The sequence below is a fragment of the Cheilinus undulatus genome, linkage group 10 (assembly GCF_018320785.1).
Source record: "Cheilinus undulatus linkage group 10, ASM1832078v1, whole genome shotgun sequence".
NCBI lineage: Eukaryota > Metazoa > Chordata > Actinopteri > Labriformes > Labridae > Cheilinus > Cheilinus undulatus.
Window position 1 is genome coordinate 3,695,043 of NC_054874.1, and position 24,167 is coordinate 3,719,209.

The 24,167-nt window shown below is 40.2% G+C and overlaps 1 protein-coding gene across 3 annotated transcripts in view; it reads left to right on the top strand.

Moving 5' to 3' along the window:
* LOC121516328 (ecto-NOX disulfide-thiol exchanger 2-like) overlaps positions 1–24,167 on the top strand; it is a 115,783-nt gene that overhangs the window by 80,806 nt on the left and 10,810 nt on the right. For all 3 annotated transcript variants that reach the window (XM_041797553.1, XM_041797551.1, XM_041797554.1), the window contains exons 5-11: positions 2,376–2,582; positions 5,031–5,264; positions 7,397–7,609; positions 11,447–11,553; positions 14,780–14,900; positions 17,033–17,220; positions 19,830–19,970. In XM_041797553.1, coding sequence (XP_041653487.1) covers positions 2,376–2,582; positions 5,031–5,264; positions 7,397–7,609; positions 11,447–11,553; positions 14,780–14,900; positions 17,033–17,220; positions 19,830–19,970 — 1,211 coding nt within the window. The remainder of the gene's footprint in view (positions 1–2,375; positions 2,583–5,030; positions 5,265–7,396; positions 7,610–11,446; positions 11,554–14,779; positions 14,901–17,032; positions 17,221–19,829; positions 19,971–24,167) is intronic.

Sequence of the window (24,167 nt, forward strand, 5' to 3'; positions counted from 1 at the left end):
AGCATATTTCACAGGTTATCATTGTTCATTAATCAAGCTTTATCCTTTTAAGGTCATAAGCACCAGGCTTTAGAACCTGTATTCATAGGATTTGCAGTGTCACTCTTTCTGTGCTTTTTCTACACATTTTTCTCCTTCATCTAAATGTTCTAAACTGGTGATACTCAACCTGTGGCTCTTGAGTCACATGTAACCCTTTTGTGATGGTTTGTGGCTCCTTGATACTTTAATTTGAAACATTATTTCCCATAAAACCATAAAAAAGGGAAACTTTGACCTCAAAAATTATCCATTGCAGGTCGCATTAATAACTTTGTTTCCCACACCTTTACAGTTGGCTTTATTTGTCAACCAGTTATTTTTGTCTGTATATTTCCATTGCACTTATTTGCAAATTCTTGCCCCTTTTTTAATTTTTTTGCCACTTCTTTTTGTCACTTTTTGGCTACTTTTATCCTGTTTTTGCCAATTTTACCCTGCTTTTGCACATTTTTTGCCAGTTTTTGCCACATTACACCAATTTAAGCTGCCTTTTGCCATTAAATGCTACTTTCCCCCAGTCATTTTTGCCCATTTATCCCACCTTTTTGCAGCTTTATGCCTGTTTGAGTCACTTTTCACAATTTTTTCCGTGTTTTTGCCACTTTTTGTCCATTTTTGCACTTCGTAACTGTATTTTTTTTTCACTTCTCATACATTTTTGCCACTTTCTGCCCTTTGTTGCCACTTTCTGCCTACTTTGCTCCTTTTCACTCATTTTTGCTGCTTTTTGACCGTTTAACCTTGAACTTATTCTTATTGCCACTTTTTAGCACTTAGATTGTGACTCTTGCAAAGGTGTTTTTCTACAGTTTGGCTCTTTGATTGAGCAAAGTTGAGTTGAGTTCTTAAACCAGTCTTTAAATGTTAAGCTTTGACCCAGTTTTTTTTTCTTTTTTTTTTTTTTTTTTTTTTTTTGTCACATATGTCCCCTGGAATATTTGTTCTCTCCTCTTTTATGTAGTACTGTAAAAAATTATTTCCCACTCTTCCTGATTTCTTTATTTCTTTTGTCTTTTTTTTCCTTTGTTTTGTTTTGGGTTTTTTTTTTTTGCATATTTTGTCACTCTTAGATGTTTCAGATGATCAAATAAATCATCAGACAGACCCCAGTAAATACAGGGGGCAGTTTCTGATGACTTCATTTATTAAGTAAAACACCGTCCAACCCTACACAAAGGAACACGTCACAGTGCCATCTAAATAAATTTAAGAACAGATGAGAAACAAGGCTTTGGGACACCAGACACCTACAGTGAGAGCCATTGTCCACAAATGGAGAAAAATTGAAACAGTAGTGAATCTTTCCAGGAGCGCTCTCTCCCATCCTGAGGGTGGATTTCCATCCATCAGTTTGTGACCTCAAGTTCAAGAACACTCGGGTTGTGCTGCAGGACAATTATCCCAAACACACCAGCAAGTCCACCAGTGAATGGCGTATAAACAAAATGAAGGTTTTGGAATGGCCTAGACTTGAATGCAATTGATTTGCTGTGGCATGACCTTCAATGGGCTCTGCATGCTTCATGCTAAACCTTCCAGAGTGGCTGAATTAAAACAATCCTGCTTAGAAAAGTAGGCCAAAATTCCTAGATGGTGATGTGAAAGACGGCATGCCTCCAAGGGTGGAACAACCAGGTATGAGGTATAGGGGTTAAAATTTTTTCACATTGGGCCGGGTAGGTCTGGATTTTTTTTTTTTTTTTTCTCTCAATAAATTAAATCATCATTTCAAAACTGCATTTTGTATTTACTCAGGTTGTCTTTGATAAATATCAAAATGTATTTAAGACACACAAAAACATTTAAGTGTGACAAATATTTAATATAATATCTGCTTTTCTTAGGTAAATGTAGGGGGGCTCCAGGAAAAAAATGGTTGGGAGACAGTGCAGTAGAGGAAACAAACAACCTGGATTTTATTGTTTCTTCAACCTGTAGCAAATATTGGTTCTCAATGATTGCCATTTGTGGAAGAACTTTAATTTGTCTGACTGCCTTCATTATTTCAGAAGGCATATTCCTATCTGTTTATGCACCTTTGTTTTATTGATTTTACACAAAAACAATATATATATATATATATATATTTTTTTTATTAAAACCAAAGAATGTAAATCAAACACTCTTCTTCCATCTGGCGATATTAAAGCAGAACTTTTATTAAATCTGTGTTCTGATTTTTAATATGTTGTGTTCAAAGAGCAACAAGTTTCAGAGTTCAAGAACAGCTTTATCTCTGTGAACTGTTTAATCCAGGTCTTGTATCTTCAAAAGCTGTTTTATAATCATGTTTCTGTTTGAAAGTCTAACCCAACTTCCCTTCTTCTTAACAGATCTTCCCCCTCCAGCCATGAGAGATCGCCCTCCAGGCTGTAAGACGGTGTTTGTCGGGGGTCTGCCAGAAAATTCGACTGAGCAGCTCATCGTGGAGGTCTTTGGACAGTGTGGAGATATTACAGCCATACGGAAAAGCAAGAAAAACTTCTGCCACATCAGATTTGCTGAAGAGTTCACTGTGGACAAAGCTCTCTTTCTATCAGGTAAGACTTCAAAAACCTGGATCCTTTTTTACATTTGAGGACTTTTGGTGAAACATATTTGAATTTTTTTGATAGTGTGAAACATTTAAGGCTGTACTGGAAAAATGGCAGAGCTGTGTATTTTTCCCACTCACCCACACACTTGTGTACTGCTCATAGACTTCCTGTGCAGATATGATCCTCTGTGACGCTCATGCACAGCACACAGACATACCCTCATATTAAATATTGAAGCTTAGATTCACATCCAAGCTAGAGGCAGAGAGACAGATACCCCAAACCCCTGATGTCCAGCTGGGCCTCCTGTAATAAGAGTGTGTTTTGGCCCACATTAAACCACAGTGGACTTCATTATTGTGTCTGTCGACAGCACACACTCCACATGCTTACTCACACACTTGCACTGTTATCATTTCTAACCCATCAAATCACAAAATTGGCCTGATTTCACTCCTGATCCACAACCGGCTATTAGTGAAAATTGAGTAGAGAGGAAAGTGAGATGATGAGAGGGAAGCAGTGAGGAGAAGAGGGGGTAATGAGGGATATTGTGGTCTGTTAGTACCACTAGAGATTTAATTGGTCCTTAAGTCGTTCTGGTGAATTGACAAAATGATGCAGGCCTCCTGGGCTCCACGAAATAACACTGATACTGTACATCAACTAAATCTCTGCTTCTAGAGATGCAGATGATGATGATGATGATGCCGGCAGTTTTCATTTCTCCTGCTGTCATAAAACTCCCACAATGCCGACATTTTCTGTCATTTTATACCATAAAAAGAAGCTTGTCCAACAGGTCAGCATCTTCCGCTCAGTGACAAAACTCATCTCTTGATCAGCTGCTAGATGTGCAGCATTAAACCAGAGCAATTCAACAGATGAAACTGATGTGTTCATGCCCACATTATCTGATGATGGTTAATGTATGTTTAAAGTGCCGACACTGGCCTATACAGCCGTTAAATCGATGCGCCTGCATCCCAAACTGGTTCCCTACCTTTTTCTTTAGAGCCCCCCAACACTTTCTTGTATCTTAGAACAGGGGTCAACCTTTTCAGCCCCCAACCCCCAAAATAAAGGTGCCAGAGACCGGAGACCCCCACAGGTGGTTTAACACAGCCATGCACATTCAAGAATAGTCATGTGCAGACAGGGTTGTGCATAATGGGGGATAAAGGGGAGAGCTTTCTGGGGCCCATGGAGGTCAGGAGAATCATGGTCTATTGTAAATTTAAGCTGTGATATCCCTATTTTATATTTAACCTGAAAAAATAACCACTCTTATCAATGAAACAAATCTATTTTTAAAATCAGTTGTGTAGTATAAAGCCTTCTTGAAAATGTAAATCTATTTTGTTAAAACAAAAATAATTAAAATGGGTTAATAATGGCAAAATCTGGTGGAAAAGGGGGTGAAATTAGATCTTAAAAGTAGCAGAAATGGGTTAGAAGTGGCAAAACATATGAGAATGGCAAAAAAATACTGATAAAAGGCAAAAATGGGCATAAATAGTGGAAAAAGGGAATTAAAAAGTGTCTGAAAAGGCTTCAATTAGCAAAATAAGTGGAAATCTGGTGAAATGGGAAGAAAAATCAATGCAAACTAGCAAAATAGTGCTCACTGAGAAAGAAAAAATAAGCAGATATTGGCAGAAATTGGTCTAACTAGCAAAAATGGGCATATCTGATTGTGAAATGTGGTTAAAATGGGAAAAAATGGACATAAGAAGTGGTAAAATGGGGTTAGTAGTGGCAGTAATGGGTCAACAGAGGCAATATTTGGCTTATGTGGCAAGATTTGGTTTAGAAATGGCAACAGTGGAATTTAAAAAAATATTCTTAGTTTTTTAGGATATCTGGAGAACCCCTCTTAGTGTGTTGCGACCCCTAAGGGGGTCCCTACCCCAAAGTTGACAACCACTGTCTTAGAAAATCATAGTTGCCCAAATCAACATAAATTTTGATTGTTTTTATTGATAGAAGCCTGATAAACTAGACCTATAGACGTTCTCTTGTTCTCACCAAAGTACTAGGGCTGTCATGGTAATGCATTAATCACAATTAGGATCCATAACTAGAGCACTGATTTTTTTCTGTCTTTATGTGTTTTTTAAATCATGAATCGTGGTTGAAGACTACCCGGTTTGCTCGCTGTCACTGCAGCCATACCTGGAATAAAAAAGCTTAAAATCAATAGAATTTTCCAGACTAAGGACATACAATGTTTGCCGTTTTATCTATTAAAATAGTTGTGTAGGCATGCTGGCAAATGCTTATTAGTACTTATCCTGAAGTGGACATGCACCAGATGGGACTATCATGTCTTTGGTCATTTATTCATAAACCAAAGTGCTGCACAGGCTTTACATTTAACCTCATAGTGCAGCATTAAACATGTAGATATCAGCCCTTATTTTTCCCTTATTTCGCTTCTGCCTCTTCCAGGTTATCGTATCCGGTTAGGCTCCAGCACAGACAAAAAAGACACGGGTCGTCTCCATGTGGACTTTGCCCAAGCCAGAGACGACCTCTATGAGTGGGAGTGTCGACAGCGTATGTTAGCCAGGGAGGAGAGACACAGACGAAAGATGGAGGAGGATCGACTCAGACCGCCGTCCCCTCCTCCCATCGTCCACTACTCCGAGCACGAGTGCAGCCAGCTGGGAGACAAGATCAAAGGTATGAAGTCCTGAAAAACGTATAAACATTTACAGCACAATGAAATATGTGCATGAGGTGATAATTTAGATAGAAGAGTTTTCCCTTCCCTGAAAGGAAGAATACATCCATTCTCTACACCAGTGGTTCTTAAATGATGTGGAAGGGCACACTGGTGTGCCCTGAAAATTTGTAGATTTAGCTTCAGTGTTCCTTGGGAAAAATGGTTGAAAACCACTGTTCTACACCTCTTATCCTATGGGTCACTGATGCCAATCCCAGCTGTCATTGGAAGAGAGGTGAGGTCTATATTAGCAAATTTTCTTTGGCTCAGATATGGGCCAAATCTACACCAAAGATCTGGCCCTCAGTCAGAAGTGAATGATGGCCGAAATCAGGCCCAAGCGTACAAAAATTGTGTGTGATAAAAAGTCAGGCCTCTACCAAGATTATCAGGACAGGTCAGGTATAGGAGCAGCAATTCATCGTGTCAGCCTTGGCCCTACTGCACTGGCCTCCCGATGGCCATGGAAGCCAGAGTACTAAGAGAGAACCAACTCTTGCACAGAGAGAACATACAACTCCACACAGAAAGGCCATGTCCAACTGGGACTCAAACCAGGAGCCATTTTGCTCAGAGGCAACAGTGCCACCCACTGAGCTGCTGTGCAGCCTGAAAGGAACGATGTTTGTTCAACTGGGATGTCTGTTCATGTTAAATCATGTAAAAGGCACTGAAAAAAAATCTATTTATGATAGAATTTATAAGCAAAAACAGGCTAAAATTGAGCTTTTTGTGTAAATTACAAACAGATAGTGTAGGGATTAAAGTAAAACAGTAGCTCTGTTTATGTTTTTCTGTTTGCGTGATGGCAGGGGACACTCACAACAAGCAAAGCATTATGGGAATGGTCTTAAACTGCAGCTGGTTAAATGAGCAAAGCTGCTGTCTGATGTTTTAATAGATTCAGGGATTTGTTTTCAAGGGAGGCTACACAAAAGCTGTTTAAAAGAGAATATCGCTCTCTCTCTCTCTCTTATCTCCACTCTGCTTCACTCTCTTTCCTCATCCTTTACGTTTCCTCTCCTCCACAATGCTTTTCCTCGACTTTCTGGCTGAATAAACCTGCTTCTCTAATGAGCAGTGACACTTCCAGGTCTCAGGCACTGGTGCCCATTAGGAAAATGGCCGTGACTTTCTGCCACTCCACCATCTGCTTGAGTCTCTCTCAGCTCTCTCTTTCTGGGCCTGAGTGTAATCTGTATTGTTATTCTGCAGCCAGGGATCTGTTTCTAATGATTTTGGGCTGCTGTTGTGAAAACACTTCATGACCATTTGCAGGACGATTTCAGTTTACGCATCCCTGAATCTTCCACCCAGGGCGATGTCCCTTTAATGTGCTACATCTCTGTGATGGCAGGAGCTAAACGTTTCCACCAGACCACTTCTAAACTGTCTTCATCCTCTCTTTATTCTGTCCTCATCTCTCGTAGCTATCATTTACAGTCATGGATGAAAGTATTGGCACCCCTGGAATTTTTCCAGAAAATACACCGTTTCTCCCTGAAATTGTTGAAATTACAAGTGTTTTTGCTTTACACATGTTTATTTCCTTTATGTGCATTGGAACAACACAACAAAGCAGAAGAAAAAGCCAAAATTGACAGAATTTTACACAAAACTCAAAAATGGGACAATGTTATTTGCACCCTTTTAAAACTGTGGGTAAATCTTTTTATTTAACCATGTGATGCTCATTTAAACTCACCTGTGGCTAGTAGCAGTACAGTATCTGAGTAAGCCTAAATCCTTCTGGGAGAACATTTTGTGGACAGATGAGACTAAGGTAGCTACAAACCTACATCAGACAAGAATGGGACAACAATGGTAAAAACATCTGATATGTTGTTTATGTTCTACTGGGAATAAAATATGGGTTAATGAGATTTACAAATCATTGCACATTGTTTCTATTTACATATCAGACAGTGCCCCAATTTTTGTGAAATTGGGGCCATATTTTAAATGTTATATTACAGATACATTTGACAGCCTTGCATCTTGTAGATTTGGATTTTCTCATTTACTAAGACTAAGTTAAATTCTTTAACCATGGCGTTTATTTCTGTTTTCACACCACCACACACACCAGACGACAGCAAGTTCCCCGAAGCTGTGCACGTTCTCCTAACCTGGTTGGAACGAGGGGAGGTCAACCGTAGGAATGCCAACAACTTCTACTCCATGATCCAGTCGTCCAACGGCCACATCCGCCGGCTGACCAGTGAGAGGAGTCAACACGAGAAGGAGATGGAGGAGGCCAAAGAAAAATTCAAGACCGCTCTGGCTGGCATACTGGGTCAATGTGAGTCTCATGTTCCCTTCATACTACAGACTTGGCTGTACAATACAGATCACACTGCATGTGTATATCTGTATGAAAGCAGAGCATTGGTTAAAAAAGGCATGGAGACAGACTTTTACAAATTAACTGCATGTCATGTGCCTCAGTGTGCAGTACATGTGCTAGAGGTTGATAGGAAGGGACTAAAGAGATGGTTTACCTGTTTAGTTGAAGTTCCTATGATAATGTTCAGACAAATAACATAAACATCATCAAAGCTGCAAGCCACAAGACCCCCTGAGTCTGAAGCTCTTTATGCTGCAAATAGGTGAGTGTAATATCATGCACAAAGCATGTGAACCAGTGTTATTACACTAAGGAATACATACTGGATATAAATTGTATTGAATCATGTAGAAGCAGAGGCTGTTATGTTTCATTCTAGTTTGTTTTGGGTTTAGAAACTTAAGGTAAGTTTATTTTATATTCAAGTTTCAAAGAAAAAACTAATGCTGCAGGGGATTAATGCTTCTGGAGATGAAAATAGTAAGTAGCCCCACACTCAGCATGAATATACTGAAGATCAGACATGTTCAGTCGCTGCATGCTTTAAGTCAAAGATGAACATGCAGCTCCTGCCCACCTTGCCCTCCTGTCAGCGTTTCTGCAGGTTTACACCACCGCCTGAGGCACGCCGTCTCCACATATCTCACCACATGCATGTTAAATACAACATAAACATCCTTCAACACCATGGGAGGATCCTGGTTTCTGTTCACTTTGTGGTTGAACAGGTAAATATAACATTTATAACACAGAGACGACACACAAGGGAGGTAGTTAAGTGTCTTCAAACATTAGGGAGAGGAAGAGAGAGACTGATGTTGTGTTAACCACCCTCTATCATTTTAAGTCCATTCATAGACTTTGATATTCATGACCAGGGCCGCCCATAAAGGGGGGGTCCACTGTAAAGCTCAGCTGTGATAGAAATATTTTATTTTCAAGCTGAATAGAAATCACTCTTAGAAAAGCAACAAACATTAATTTATGTATAAATTCCATAAATAGTCTTTATGAAAATATTAACCCCTTTTCTTGAAACAAAATGACCTTTTTTTGGCAATTCATGCAAACAAACAGCAAATATTTGATAAAAAAGTGGCAATAAAGGGTGTACAACATCAAAAATGACTAAAATTGCTAAACAGTAGCTGAACACTGGCAAAAAATTGGCATGAAGTGGCAAAAAGGGAGTAAATAGCCAATATGGGATATAAATGCCAAAAAGAAGTGACATAAAAGGGTGTTAAGTGAAAAACATGGAAAAAAAGTGCATAAAGCAGCAAAAGAGTGGCATTAAGGAGCCAAAATCAGCAACAGTTGGTTCAAAAGTGGAAATAAGGGCATAAGAAAATAAGTCTTCCAGTAGCAAATAATTGATATGAAGCAGCAAAATGGCTTAAAAGTGGCAAAAAAGGGGGAAACAGCCAAAATGGGATATAAATGCCAAAATAGGAGAGACAAAAAGGGTGTAAAGTGAAAAACATGGAAAAAATGTGCCTAGAGCAGCAGTAGAGTGGCATAAAGGGTAAGAAACAGCAAAAAAAAAATTGCCAGAAAGTGGCAATTAAGTGCATAAAACAAACAAAAAAAAACAATGGCTGAAGTTGCTAAACAACTAACCAATAGCAAAAAAATTGGCGTGAAGTGGAAAAAATGGAAAAGTGTGCATAAAGCAGCAAAAGAGTGGTATTAAAGGACAACAAAAGAGCAAAAATTGGTTTCAAACTGGGCATAACGGCATAAAACATTTAAAAAATAAGTTGTGACAATAAAGGGTGTAAACATCCAAAATGGCTTAAAAGTTGCCAACAGTGGCAAAAAAATGGTGGCATGTGGCAACATTGGGTTAAAAGTGAGCAACAAAAGGGGGGAACAGCAAAATGGAATAAAAATGCCAAAAAGAAGTGGCAAAAATGGGTGTTAAGCAAAAAGGTTGAAAATGAGCATAAAGCAGCAAAAGAGTGGCATCAAAAGGTGACAAAACAGCAAAAATTGGTTTAAAAGTGGGAATAAAGGGCATAAAACATAAAATATGGCTTAAAAAGTACTAAGCAGTAGCCAAATAGTGGCGTATAATGGTGTGAAGTGGCAAAAAAGTATGCGAGTAAATACTTCCAACACCAGAGCCCTGGGATAGTTTGACACACTATCCGTGTCCAGAATGAGGGAACTGTTAGCTAGGGCGCTAGCACCGATGCCACCCATCAAACACATATGCACTGATAGCAATAAATCACAACTGAGGAGGGCCCGTTCTCTGGGTTTTTTCAGGGGCCCAGTCATTTCTCTGGGCAGTCTCTTTCATGACTTTTCTGGTTGTATTGTTAATCTTATGTATACTCACACAGAGGCTGGCCTCCTGTTTGGAGGTTAAACAAGTTAAGTTCAGGGACAACTCTGCTCATACAACTTTAACTCACTCTGTCGACCCTTTTTGACGCCACCATCAGTCTGGTCATGATGCTAGAAGACCTCAACTGTCATTTCATCCACACAATACAATGCACCTCGCCTTTAGATAAATGAATTGATAGATGGACAGACTTGCATTGAAGCTCAGAGGCCTGAAGGTCTGTCTGTGCCCTCTCCTCTCCTCTCTGACTCCTCCATCGATCTGCTCCATCACATTACAGGATGCTGGGAAGGAGCAATCGATCTCTGAGCTGTTCTGTCTCTCACCACTCTGCAAACATGCACACACACTTAGCTGGTGGTCAAATTGACTCTGCCTGAGTTCACGTAGACCTCTGGGATTCACAGACCACCCAAACAGTCCTCTTTGACCACCCACATGTCAGCAGGGAGAGAGATTGACGGAAGAATGACTTTATCAGTGCAGCTGATATGAAATCTGACATCCGTTATCAAAACATCACATGCAGGGACAGTGAAAACATGAGCTTAGCATCGTACTGAGGCTTTTAGAGACCAGCACAGTGATTCTGAGATTTGGATCTTACAGCTGCTCTTTTGAGAAAAACTCTAGATGTAGAAATTAGGCTAAATCAGGGACTCTGCTACTTCTAATAAAGTGTCCTTGGACAGTTTTCCCTCTGCTGCTGTGGAGCTGCACAGTGGTCAACAGTGACAAACGTCGAGAGGGTTATTCCTGGAAGCTGCCAGTTGCTTAGCAAAATTTCTTTGTTAAACGAATATTAAACAAGAAAAATATGTAGCTGTGCTGGCAGCTCTGTGAGCCACACGGAAATATTAATGTTCTAAACAAGCTACACGTCAGGAACATCCACCTTGTCCTTAGCCCTACTTTTTTTGAATCCTGGGTGTGACTTTTCATGTCTTCTGTCAAAGTGGAAAAGAGACGGTCATCCTGATTATCAGAGCGATTCAGTGATAAAAATTTGAAGCTCATCTGTTTCACCACGAACAGGATTATGTGACTATAGAGAAGTCTCTGGAAGCTAATGCAACTACTATTGCCAAGCCCCTTATATGTACAACCCAACTTCAAAAATATGAAATATCCCTTTAAAGGGCTTCATTCTGTAAGAACCAAGATGTAATTTATAATTCATGTAGGCTGAAAATGTGTGATTGGTTTAAGGTCTGGTTCTCAGAGATGAAGCTCATCAGCAGGTAAGTAGGACATATGGTTGTACATGAACATATAAACACATGCACACATGCACATACACAGTTCTTAACGCCTCTAGTTGACTCCACTTTCTCACTCCTCTGCTCCTTCCCATCTGCCCTCTGTCTCTCTCTCTCTCTCTCTCTCTCTCTCTCCGTCTCTCTGGATGGTCTCTCGCCCCTCCCTGCATCCCGCCACAGTTGAACAGATTGTGTCTGTATTCCAAGCTGCTTCCAAACAAAAGGCATGGGACCATTTCTCCAAAGCTCAGCGCAAGAACCTGGACATGTGGCGCAAGCAAGCCGAGGTTAGTCCGCTTTGATTTCATTCTGGTGTGAACATGAATCAATGTAATTTAGATTTTATCCCTTAATGTCCAGCACCTGTCCCCCTTCATGAGCCTTCTGAAGTATTTTTGGCTGAAAAGTGGCCATCATACAAGCCTAATGAGCAGATTCCTTGCTAAAATACTAAGAAGCAGCCTGTCTGAAGAACAGGTGTCGTCTCTCTCTGAAGAGTAAGATACAAACAGGTCCAAACCTCTGCTCCTCCTCCTCTTGCTCCATCTCTGTGAAATGGAAACAAGCTGCTGGTGAGTTTTTCATCTCTAAGGGTCCAGAACACAGGTAAATCTGTTCAAACAATCTCCAACATCTTTCTAAGATTATCTGTCTTTTTTTGAGAGAAGGAGGATCATCCTGAGAGACACAAGTGTGTTAATTTTCTATCCTAGAAAAAGTTTTACTCTTATGATCTACTCATCATTTTCTCTGATGCACTGTTGGTTTACTGGGCTCTGGTAAAGTCATGGGTTTCATGGACCTTATATAAACCAATCTTTTTGGTAAGTTTCTTTGCACTTCACTGTAGACATTCTCAAATACAGTGATGCACATTTTTTCAGTACAAGCAGTAATCATCTTGTGTAACACGTCTTTTTAAAGGTAGGTGTTGGAGAGGGAATATAGTCCATCTTGTTTCGGGGTATTTTAAGACAAATTTGATGAGTGAGTTGAAAGCAGCAGTGTTGCATGTTTAAAAGCAGTGCCTGAGTGCATGTCCGGGTGTGTGACATCAGTTAAAACCACTTCTGTATTGTTGTCTCCCTTGCTTGGATCTCAAAGATCTCTCAAAAACCTGCAAATGTGGGAAACACTCTAGTCCATCTGTACACTGCAGCAGGAAGCTTTTACATCTATTATTCTTATTACAGGGTGTTTTTATCAGGCCTCGGGATCTTTCCATTCTTACCCATACTTCCTTTACAGGGTGTTGTGTACAGTCTATAAACACCACAGAGTTAAACATGAACATAGATACAAAAGAGGAAGAACTGTTGGCAGATTTTCAATCAAAAAAGACTGAAATCATCAAACTCCAAGCCACATCTTCAGCTCCAAGCTATGCATGAGTAAATGATAAGCATGTAAGCAGTAGAGTGTTAAGACTCTAAATAAATATTTGTGAGTAACTAAACACTAAACCAAAGAGTTTCATCTGATGTGCATCTACAAGCTTCAAAATCTGCCTTAGAGCATCATAAAGGGGGGTGGGAGGGGTGGTAAGACACACCCACTCCATTCTTCCTTCTGTTCCTCATCTGCCACCGCTTCCAAGATTTGATAATCAAACATAATGTGATAACCATTTAAGGTAGACTAAGCAGAAGGCAAAAGGATGGATGGATGGATCCATGGATAGATGGATGGAGGGATGGACAGTTTGATGGATGGATGAATGAATGAATGAATGAATGGATGGATGGATGGATGGATGGATGGATTGATGTATGGATGGACAGTTTGATGGATGGATGGATGGATAGATGGAGGGATGGATGCATGGATGGATGGATGGATGGACAGTTTGATGGATGGATGGATGGCTGTATGGATGGACGGATGCATGGATGGATGGATGGATGAATGGATGGATGCATACATGCACGGATGGATGCATAGATGGATGGATGGATGGCTGGATGAATGAATGGATGGATGGATGCATACATGCATGGATGGATGTATTGATGGATGGTTCGATGGATGGATGGACAGACAATCTGCCAAGTGCCAATTATTGTCCTTGATTAGGCTATATGCAGATTGTCTGTATCAGTCAGTGTTTTCCTTGCTGCTTGCCTAAATGTCTAACTGTAAGAGCTAAAATCAGTCATTTTAGATTTAAATCTCATGTTTCTTTTACTACTTAGTCTCGAACACCCATAGAACAGCCCCAGTACACCATTTTATCAGCATGTATTTCCTGTTTGGTATAACTGTCAGAAACCCGTTACACATGAACATGATCTCCCATCTGGGCCGTATCTCTGGCACCTTGATGCAGAAATTTCCCAAAATAACCTTTGCTTTGATCATGAAATACTGGGTAAATATTTAGGAGTCTTGGCTCCTTCGATGCTTAGATTTCATCACCAATGCCATGTCTACTCCAGCTCTCTGTTATCTGTTGCTGGCCGGTAAAGTACTGAGCTTTTCTGAGCTGGAAGTTGCCTTTGAGTCGTGTACAGTATGTTGGTGCCAGTGTGAGGGTCAGAGAATCAAAATAAAATGCACTTAATCTGTCTGAAACCTGAATAGGTGGGTGTTTATCTCCAGTATATGTCCAAAGTGAATGTATTTTTGTAACTTGGATTAAATACAGAATATACCTTAATGAAGCTTTACTTTACCTTGGTAGCGTATAGTGCAGACAGCCACAGGCCAGTGAATGTGAAATAGCTCTGGGTTTGTTTATCATCTAGCAGGCAGCCACTCTCAGTGGTTGTAGATTCAGTCTGATTCTTCAGCCTGGAGCTGAAATATGGAGGAACGAGCCGCTGTGTGGAGACTCTGCAGCTTCAGGGCAGAATCAAACAACAGCTGCCTCTCTCCATCACTGTTTTATGTGCTGTGTGAGTTTGTGTGTGTGTGTGTGTGTGGATGATGTGTGTTCACTCCCCTCAAGATGGCTGTTTGTGTTGTGTAGAGTACCTGTTTGACCTCTGCCATGGCCACAGGCTCATAACGGCGGCTAACAGATGATTTTAAGTTGCTGATTTTCTCTCTTTAGGTTTTAGGGGAAATTTTCAGATCATTGTTGTATGTTTTTCATCACCTGTGTGTATTCACTGGTTTTCATAATACAGATGGAGTAGTGGAATTTTTGCAGCTAAAATCACATTCCACATGTTCATCTTCTATTATGTTAACAGTATATATAATGTAATCTATAACTGTAATGTATGTACATCTAACTCAGTTACAAGTGATGGCCCAAAAGGACCAGAGATTGCGAAAAAAAAAAAAAACAGTAATATACAAGAACCCCTTCAATTTCAATAAGGCTCTCGCATCCTCGATGCTCTGGCCCTGATAAAAAAGGTAAAATGATACAATACAAGAGAGTTATATGTATAAAAAATATTATAATAGTAAATAATATTAGATACTTCTCGTAAGATGAATGTATTTCTTGCCTTGTCAGCTCAAATTGTGGAGAATAAACATGGGCATTGTCACTGTGTTTTTCAGGAGATCAGAAATATGCACTATGAGCAGCTGATGGGCATCAGGCGAGAAGAGGAGATGGAGATGGAGATGTCTGATGATGACATGGAGGATATGCCTGACAGCAAAGACTCAGAGGACTCAGGTAATCATGAACATGCATGTAATCACAGCTCAGCACTTCTGTTTACATGACAGGGTGCACAGTGATCAGAGTCTCCAGACACCCAACAACACCTCATGAAGAAGAAACATACTCACAGGACATCAACATGCTGACAGCGTTCATGCTTCACTGATTGGATGATCAACGATACTACTCAATGACAGCCTTGGTTCCTAGCAGATGTGCCAAGAAGTCTTTGAATGTTTCCATGTGTATATATGTTAGTGTGAATGCCTCTAAGTTGCCTTGTTTCCCAACCATTCTGATCTTTGCCCCTTGCTAATATCAGGTGTTTGTGAGAAGCTTTTTGGTGTTTGTGTTACAAAATCTTTACTCGCTGACTTTTAACAAAGGAGCAGATTTTCATGTCAACTTTCCCACCGTAAAACACTGACTGTGTTATGACAGCAGCCTCTTTAAAAGTAAATCAATGCTTGGCATCTGACTCATGCAGAGAAGAGAAAGTAAAAGAAGCACCTGTTTGCTTGACTGTACATCTGTAGGTGTCTGTTTGTGAGCGTGCATGCAGGCTAAGGATGTCTGCAGGTCGATAGCTCTACCTGTGATGTAAGAGAGGGGGAGTTACTCAAAATCTGACCAAGTGGTTGACATCTCCCCACACTGAGCTGATGAGGCACAGATCAATATTCCTCTCACCTCAAACCTCCACTCACAAACAGCAGAGTTCATTAACACAGCCGAGGGTCCTTCATGATCAACTGCAGGCAGCTCTGGTGAACAGAAACCAACCAGACTAATACAGGATGGAGCTTATCTCCCCTGTCCAGTCAGGGTGTTGAACTTTCCCCAAAGAGCTTCCCCCCCGAGGCCCACAGGAGGAGAGCAGAGCTGATAACAGTGGACACGTCTGCAGCTGAGCAGCTCTCGTACAGTAATAACTCCCTCTGTCTCCTCTCTGTGCTCGATAGGTCAGCTCAGTTGTCCGAGAGAGGGCGAACGCACAAAACACTGCAGCTCTCAGCACTCACTGTTAATGTACTGAAGGTGAAAGATGATTGGAAATGGACTCAATGCACTGATGGTTAGCAATGTATTATTAAGTATGACATTAGGTAGGGCTGATGGCATGTTCTCTTTTAACTCATTTAGACTCAAAGCCTAAAAAATGTCCCCTAGAACTTGAGTATTGTTTAAGAAGAGCGATCTGGGGGGAACAACCACCACGATTTTTTTTTGCTCTATGCTTATAGCGCCATCTTTAGCACAAGATTTGTATCCACAAATTGCTTCTTTTTTGCACCTGATCCCCTGGGATCCAAAACACTCTCGTGGACAAGTTGTGACCTGCACATTCACCATGCTATGAAATAATCATGGAACATTACGAGACGGAGATGTTTTAAAGTTAAATGCAAAGCCGGAACTACACTCCAGGCATGGCTGCTGCACTGTGTCACTCCGCCCAGTGGTTTACTCAAGAAATAGTTCAGAGTATTTGCTTCATGCATCGTAATGTTACATAATTATTCGTTATTATTTCATAGCATGGTGAATGTACAGGTCACAACTTGTCCACGAGAACGTTTTGGAGTTGTTGGATTGTGTATTTGATGAGTTTGATGAGGGAAAGCCGGAATACCGTCTGCTTACATTGAGTTGGCACAGCAGGTCTGAACTCGGCAGCAGCCGATCTAAAAACATCTTGCACCGACAACTGAAGGTAATGAACCTATTGCTAAGACTATAGGGATTATGGCAATGGACGAATTTGCCAAAATGTTGAAGTATCCCTTTAAAGGAAAACCAAGTGTCATCTCAATAGTTTAGATATTCACCTCCCTAACACCCTCCTCTGTTTTCCTTCACCTCCTCTCACTTTAATGAACAACAAGCTTCCAGATCGTGCTCTCAAATATCAGGGTGTAACAGATAAATGTGTAAATGAAGCACATTGTAGAGGTGCGAATTTCTTTTTACCTAAAAATGAAACATTGGCATTAAAAAAAACACTTAAAAGCAACAAAGTGAAAATTGCTTTTGGCTTGGTAATGATCTACGACATTTAGGTGTAAATTGAACAGCAATGAAGTGTTACACATAATAATCAACTTTTTAAATGCTTGGTGTGCACTTTATCTTCAAACTTGCAGGTCTTTCTCAAGCAGAGGCCTTAAAGGAGGAGAACGACTCCCTGCGCTGTCAGCTGGACGCCTACAGGAATGAGGTGGAGCTGCTCAAACAGGAGCAGAACAAGAACCAACCAATGAGGAGCGAGGAGGAGAGCACGCATTCTCAGCAGCTCTGCTTCCTGCAGCAGGCTCTGCAGGGCATGCAGAAGGTAACACTTATCTTAACACAGGAGCATACAGTCACTCCTCTCCTCTCCTGTGTCCAACAAAGAGTTTAAGCTCCACTTCGTTACCGCTCTGCTTCAGGTTCTTTTTAAGAACAGGGTCGTTCAGGTTAACTGATTGAATTTTCCACTTCGACTGTCTTTTATTCATGACCCAGCACTCTCTAAGAGCTGAGAGGGAACAGGTAGGAGAGTACAGCTGTCTGCTGCAGCTGTTAGTCTTTTCTGAAGAGCAGAGAAAAACAATATTCAGGCTTTCTCTTGTTGAAGTTTGGCTCATTCTCAGTTTGAAAAGGTTTTCCCTCAGTTTGAGGGTTGTGTGTACTCACTTTTTGGAACAAATCCAAGGCTTTAGCCAAGAAAATGTTCAGAATAATGTTCTTTTCTATTTCTTTGTTTAAAAATGTCTCCTGCACATAAATAACTCACTTGAACAACAACCCTGCATCTGCAAACTTCATTGGCTGACCAGGATTAGTGGATTTTAGCAGCAGTTTTCTCCACTACTAGATGACCTTTTCTCTCTAAAATACAAATTTCATGCTCTGTAAACACAAAAGAACAACTTTAAAGACTAACTGTGCATTTGTAAGGTGCCTTTTTGTTGCTGGATGTCACAGATAATGGAAATTAAGATCAGCTCACATTTAGGAGACGTGAATCCATTAAGTCCCTGCTATTCATTTCAGCTTGTAGAGGATATTTACTTCCCCAGTTTAAGTCTTATGATGTGTTTATGAAAAGATGAGCTGCATGGATTAAATGATATTGGATATCTCCTCTCCAAAGAGCCCACACATTGTTTCACACAGACACGCAAATTACAATTAAATATTATCACATAAAAAAGTGATCTGTCTACTCTTGTGTGAATTAAAATTAAAGATGCCGCAATACCAGAGTGTTGGGTGTTGGCCAATACTTTCTGGACGGACTGTGCTATTGAAATCAGCACATTATTTTAGCCCTGCAGTGAACAGATGTCAACAAATAGAATTATAATGTACAGACTATGTGAACCTTAAAGTTGTTTTTCTGTTAATTATTGTGAGTTTTGCTGCCAAATATTAATATAACAGTGATACAGGTATACATATCTTTCTCTCCATTTCACTCTTAGTTAATAAACACATCATGAAGGGAAAACAATATGAAGGATGACATTCACAGCCTGACACACCAGACAGATTGTTTCATATATCTACCACATGGAAAAATTTTACATTCAGCTGCTATAGAAAGCATTTGGGAAGGGCAGGACTTAGAGCAGGGGTCATCAAGTACATTTACACAAGGGTCAGATTTAGTCTAGGTAGAAACTCTGGGGGCCGGACGTTCAAATAAACAAAAATACATTTTTAATTTTTGCCACTTTTTACCCATTTGCCACTCTTTAACCCCTTTTTTGCACTTTCCTTGCTAATTATTGACTCCGTGCTTATCATTAGCACCTTTCCACTACTGTGCTAAGCTATTTTTGCTAAAAAAAGAACTCTAAGCTTTGCAGATAAAAAAAAAAAAACTCCTGTCTGTGAAGATCTCCTGTGTCTCTATGAGCTTTAATTTGTTTGAATTGACACTACAGGAGGGGAGTCTCCTTATCTGTTAGAGCAAAAAGCTTCAGAGGACAAATGTGAGATTAAAACCATCATCAACCATCAAAGTTTTCTTCTCTTTCATCATCTCAGGGAGCTCGTCCTCTGTTTTTTCAACACTTTGCAAATGACTCCCCTTGGAGGCAGACAACAGCAGCATAATGCCAACATTTGTTCCCTCTTTGGAGAATGTTTATTGGAGATAGAATTTGCTGCTGTTCCTTCATGTGAAGCACTTTGGTTAACTAAAGTTGTTTTAAATGTGCTATATAAATAAACTTGAATTGAATTGAATTGAATTGAGAATTTGTATGAGTGTCTAATATCTTTGTGTCTATCTCTGAGCTGAAGTTTTAATTATCAGTGTCAGGATTTAAAGGAGACATATTATACCCTTTTAAGACAAGCTTATATTGGTCTCAGAGGTCCCCAAAACATGCCTGTGAAGTTTGTTGCTGAAAAAACACTCCAGTATAGGATTTTTGTACATTTAAACCCCCCTCTATTTCAGCCCTTCTCATAACAATCTGTTTCTGTGTCTGTGGCTTTAAATTGTAATTAGCTGTCTGACTCCGCCCCTGACCACACCCCTCTCAGGAAATGGATGCAGTACTCCTGGTACTACAGACACTTTTATCCAAAGGTTAGAACTTGACTGGGATTCGAATCATCAACCTCCCAAACTGTAGTCAGCAGGATAACCCATTGAGCTATCCAGCATCTCAGCTGGTAGTTGAGAGGATCAGAAGTGGAGGGCCGAACTTTCCTCCAAGTGGGGGAGGGCCAACCAAACCTGGGGGCGGGTGCTTCAATGTGTTAGAAAAGCCTGAAAAAGTGATTTTTGCATAATATGTCTCCTTTAAGGCTGAATTTCAATAAAATTGATGTCTTCCTGTTCTTCTGTTCTCAGTTTGCAGTTTGAGTAACAATGATTATCATCATCACAGTGAGCTGATTTACAGCAGCATTCATTTTATTTGTCTCCTCTGCTCTGTGCAGCAACTCTTGAAAATGCGAGCAGAAATGAAACAGCGAGAGGCAGCGCTGGAGAAAAGTTGTGAGGACAAACAGCAGCTGGAAAGTCAGGTCCAGACCCTGAAGGAGGGACTACAGAACCTGCAGAACACTCAAACAGTGCAGGTTAGTGTCACACCAACAAAAAAACAACAACACATGATTTTCAACAGCAAATAAAAAGTTGATAAATCTGCTGTTTTCAAGGTGAATTTCATGCTTCTAACCAATTTGCATTTTAATAAGAAATTAGTTACTTCAAGCTGAGCTCCAACTCAAGAAAGATATTGGAGAAATAAATCATGAGTAAATAAAAAGAAAAGGAGCAATGGGTTTAAAATGGGATTCTGGGTAGAGGAAATGACCTAGCTGGAACCAGCTAAAGACATGTTTTTAGGCTCATCAATTCTCCCAAAGTAGCTCTTGGTGCATCTTTATAGCATTTTCACAGCAGGAGAGAGCCCATTATAGTTTGACAGCCATCTCTGACTTCAGTCAGTGTCCTGTTGTTCCCACTCCCCCTACAGAGAGCTTTATTCATTCTTTTCTCATATTATTTTCACTTTGTAATATCCCGTTTCTCCTTCACAATGTTGAATGCAAGGCTTACCAGATTAAGTAGCTCAGTGGATGGTGAAGCTTTTGATTGTCCCTTGTAGGTACTGAATCTCAAAATAAATATATTCAACCAGATAAAATTTGACATTTGGGACATTTCTCTGCCAAAATGGCCAGGTAAATGATAAACAGAGAAGCACATTTAGGGCACATTCACACCAGAGCTGTTTGGTCTGCTTTAAACGAACTCTGGTCCATTTTCCCGGATAGTCCAGTTTGTTTGGGGTGATGTGAAAGCTCACATGAACTCGGGTGCGGACCAAACAAGTGGACTCTGGTCCGCTTGAAAACAGGGGGTCACAGTCCGCTTCCAAAAGAACCCTGGTGCGGTTAGTTTGAGGTGTGAAAGCAAAGCGGACCAATTTGTGAACCAAAGCCAGGAAGTGGCATGAAATGTAATGAAATACGGATTTATATGTGATTTAATACATTCAAATACATGTCAGTACTTCGCTTTGCATCTGTGTTGCCATAGCAACATGTCGTCATTGTATCATATAAAGAACGACATGCTGGACAGCTCACCGCCTCACTGGCTGCTCATTATGCCCCAGTGCAAAAGCAGAAACTCCTAGACAGCGTAAACTCTGTGTTTTTTCAATGTTAATGTGGAAGAAAAGACCAGCGGAAGGAGATTGGTTTCCGGTTTCATCTTCTTCTACACTGTCTTTTATTCTTGGTCGCCTTTTGTTTGTGGCGGCAGCGCCCCTAACGGGTAGAGGTTGTAGGTGTTTAGGCGGTTTGGTCCATTTTACCAAGAGCAATGTGAATGCAAACCAACCAAAGGAAAGTGCAACAATGTTGCAATTTCCATTCCAAAACGGACCGAGTCCCCCAGACTATCAGGTGTGAAAACGACCTTAATGAAGTTAGTACATGCAGGACGGGATAATCACACACCCAGCTATGATCAGCTGACAGCCAGCTGATCCCAATTATTGCATCCTAGCTCCCACAGCCAATTGTATCTCTTCCTGTCAACATAGCGGTGTATTTAAATATGATGTACTTCTCACTAATCCCTGCTTGCATTAATGCTTATGCAACACTCTGCTGTTGGCAAAGCTTAACCTCTTCCACCCCAGCTACCTCTTTGCTGCTCTAAAATTGGCAGGTCATGCATGCAGGGTTATTCCAAGCTTTAAAAAAGAAATTGAGTCCCAGTTTATAACATTAACATTTATCATTAAATGTTAACCTCCTTCACCCCAGCTACCTCCTTTGTTGTTTAAAGCGTATTGCACCCTCTTTCAGAGTCATGCTGCTATGAATTAATTGCTTTGGAACTTATTCAATTGTATTCCATTTGCATTGTCATTAGGGCTGCACAATTAATTGAAAATTAGATTAAATCGCAATATGGCCTGCTGCAATTTTCAAATCACAAAAGGTGCATTATTTCTTTGACCTGAAATTTGAGTCAAAATACCTGTTTTATAATTTTTTTTAATTATTATTATTTTTTTGCAGCAGAGATGTTATGCATGGCATATCAGCAATCTTTCAGGTGCCATTTTTTAAATGGTCTTTAAGCAATCCTACCTTCTTCATTTTTGTACTTTTTTTTTTATTATTAAATATAAGAATGACGAAAAACCCTTCAATGCCACAGTTCACATCCATTTTGCAATATGAGTCAAAATCATCAGAATTAGACCCTTTTAAAGAATTATTCAACCCTTGGTTAGGAATATTAGAAAGTTAAGGAATAATTGCATATCAAGTTGCAAATGCAATTTAAGGGAAAAACATCGCAATTAGATTATTTTCCAAAATCATTCAGCCCTAATTGTCGTATATAACTATCCATATGGGGATTTCTAGCCATGTGTTCCCTGGAAAGTCAAAGCATGCTGCTTGACTAACCAAGAAAGCATCTTTAGAGCAGAGCCTTCTTCACCAATAAAATGGTTAAATGTGTGACAAATGTTCCTGAATGAATCATCTTTAGCCCTTTATGAGTCATCTCTGTGTGATCCCATTACAAAGGATCACATCAAAAAGGAGAGTCCAAATATTGTGTCTGTGTCGTCTATCATCATTCTGCTCTGAGATGTATGTGCTGGCTGCAGGTTTCACAGAAGAGTGAGCTGAATTAGTAATTGGTAGCATGTGACTCGAGTTAGCATAGAAATGTGTTGCCGCTGCTGGGAAAATGTTAATTAAATCGCTACATGTGGACTAACATGAATCATGAGAGGCAGTCTCATTAAAGGGAGAGAGAGAAATCAATGTTTGGGTGTTGGTTTCTCTGAAGATTAGCTGTTGTTGTGGGTGATTTGTCATGTCGAGGACTTCTCTTTGTGCTATCAAATCCCTTTTAGCGACCCAATCACTGATCTGCTGTCCCCGAGCTGTCCCATTACATTACTGGATTTAAACCAGTGATGGTTATTGAGGCTGTTAACCGCATTATTTACAATATGATCACAGGAAAAAGCTTTTTACTGAATGCCAATGCATTTTCGTGCTGCCACCAATGACTGTTTCAGAATTATTGTTTCCCATTTGTTTGATTATTTTTATGAAAATAAGCAGCCAGTTTTTTGAGTACTAGGCTAAAGCTAACTGTAAACAAATATTTTAAGATTAAAGTTTAAACCAGTGGAGCTGTGATGAGGATAAGATGGTTTTTGGTGCAGACTTTGAAAAGATCTTAGAGCCAGAAGAAACGTTATACAACAATGAATAATGGGCCTTAGCAGAAGAGAACAGATGTTCACGAGTGCTCCATTAATCACACAGTAATTCAGACGGGGAAATGTTAGAAAAAGGTGAAAAATTGTTTGCACTTGATATCAATCTCATCTCTATTACAGGTTTTTGAATAATGTTGAGAGTTCATGGGAACAGGAGCAGATGCCGTTTTAGTTTTAGGTTTCAAGGGAACAAGTCTAAACTCACTGGCCACTTTATTAGGTACACCAGTTCAATTGCTTGTTAACACGAATACGTGATCAGCCAATCACATGGCAGCAACTCAGTGCACTTCGGCGTGGAGATGTGGTCAAGACGACTTGCTTGAGCAAAAGAATGAGACAGAAAGGGGATTTAAGTGACTTTGAACGTGGCATGGATGTTGAGTATTTCAGAAACTGCTGATCTACTGGGATTTTTAAGCACAGCAATCTCTAGGGTTTACAGGGAATGGTCTGAAAAAGGGAAAATATCCAGTGAGCGGCAGTTGTGGACGAAAATGCCTTGTTGATGTCAGAGGTCAGAGGAGAATGGGCAGACTGGTTGGAGATGACAGAAAGATAGAAAGGCACCAGAGACTCAGAAAACCACTCGTTACAACCAAGGTATGCAGAATGCTATCTCCTAACACACCTGGTCAAACCTGGGTGCCACTCCTGTCAGCTAAGAACAGGAAACTGAGGCTACAATTCACACAGGACATCAACATTAGACAATAGATTGGAAAAAGGTGGCCTGGTCTGATAAGTCTCAATTTCAGCTGTGACATTCAGATGGTAGGGTCAGAATGTGGCACAAACAGCATGAAAGCATGGATCCATCCCGCTTTTGTGGTGGAATGGGATTTGCATCATGAATGTGCAGCTGATAAATCTGCTGTAACTGAGTAATGCTATCATGTGAAAATTTCTGAGGAATACTTCCCACACCTTGTTAAAACTATGAAATGAAGAATTAAGCCAGTTCTGAAGGCAAAAGGGGGGTCCAACCAGGTACTAGCAAGGTGTA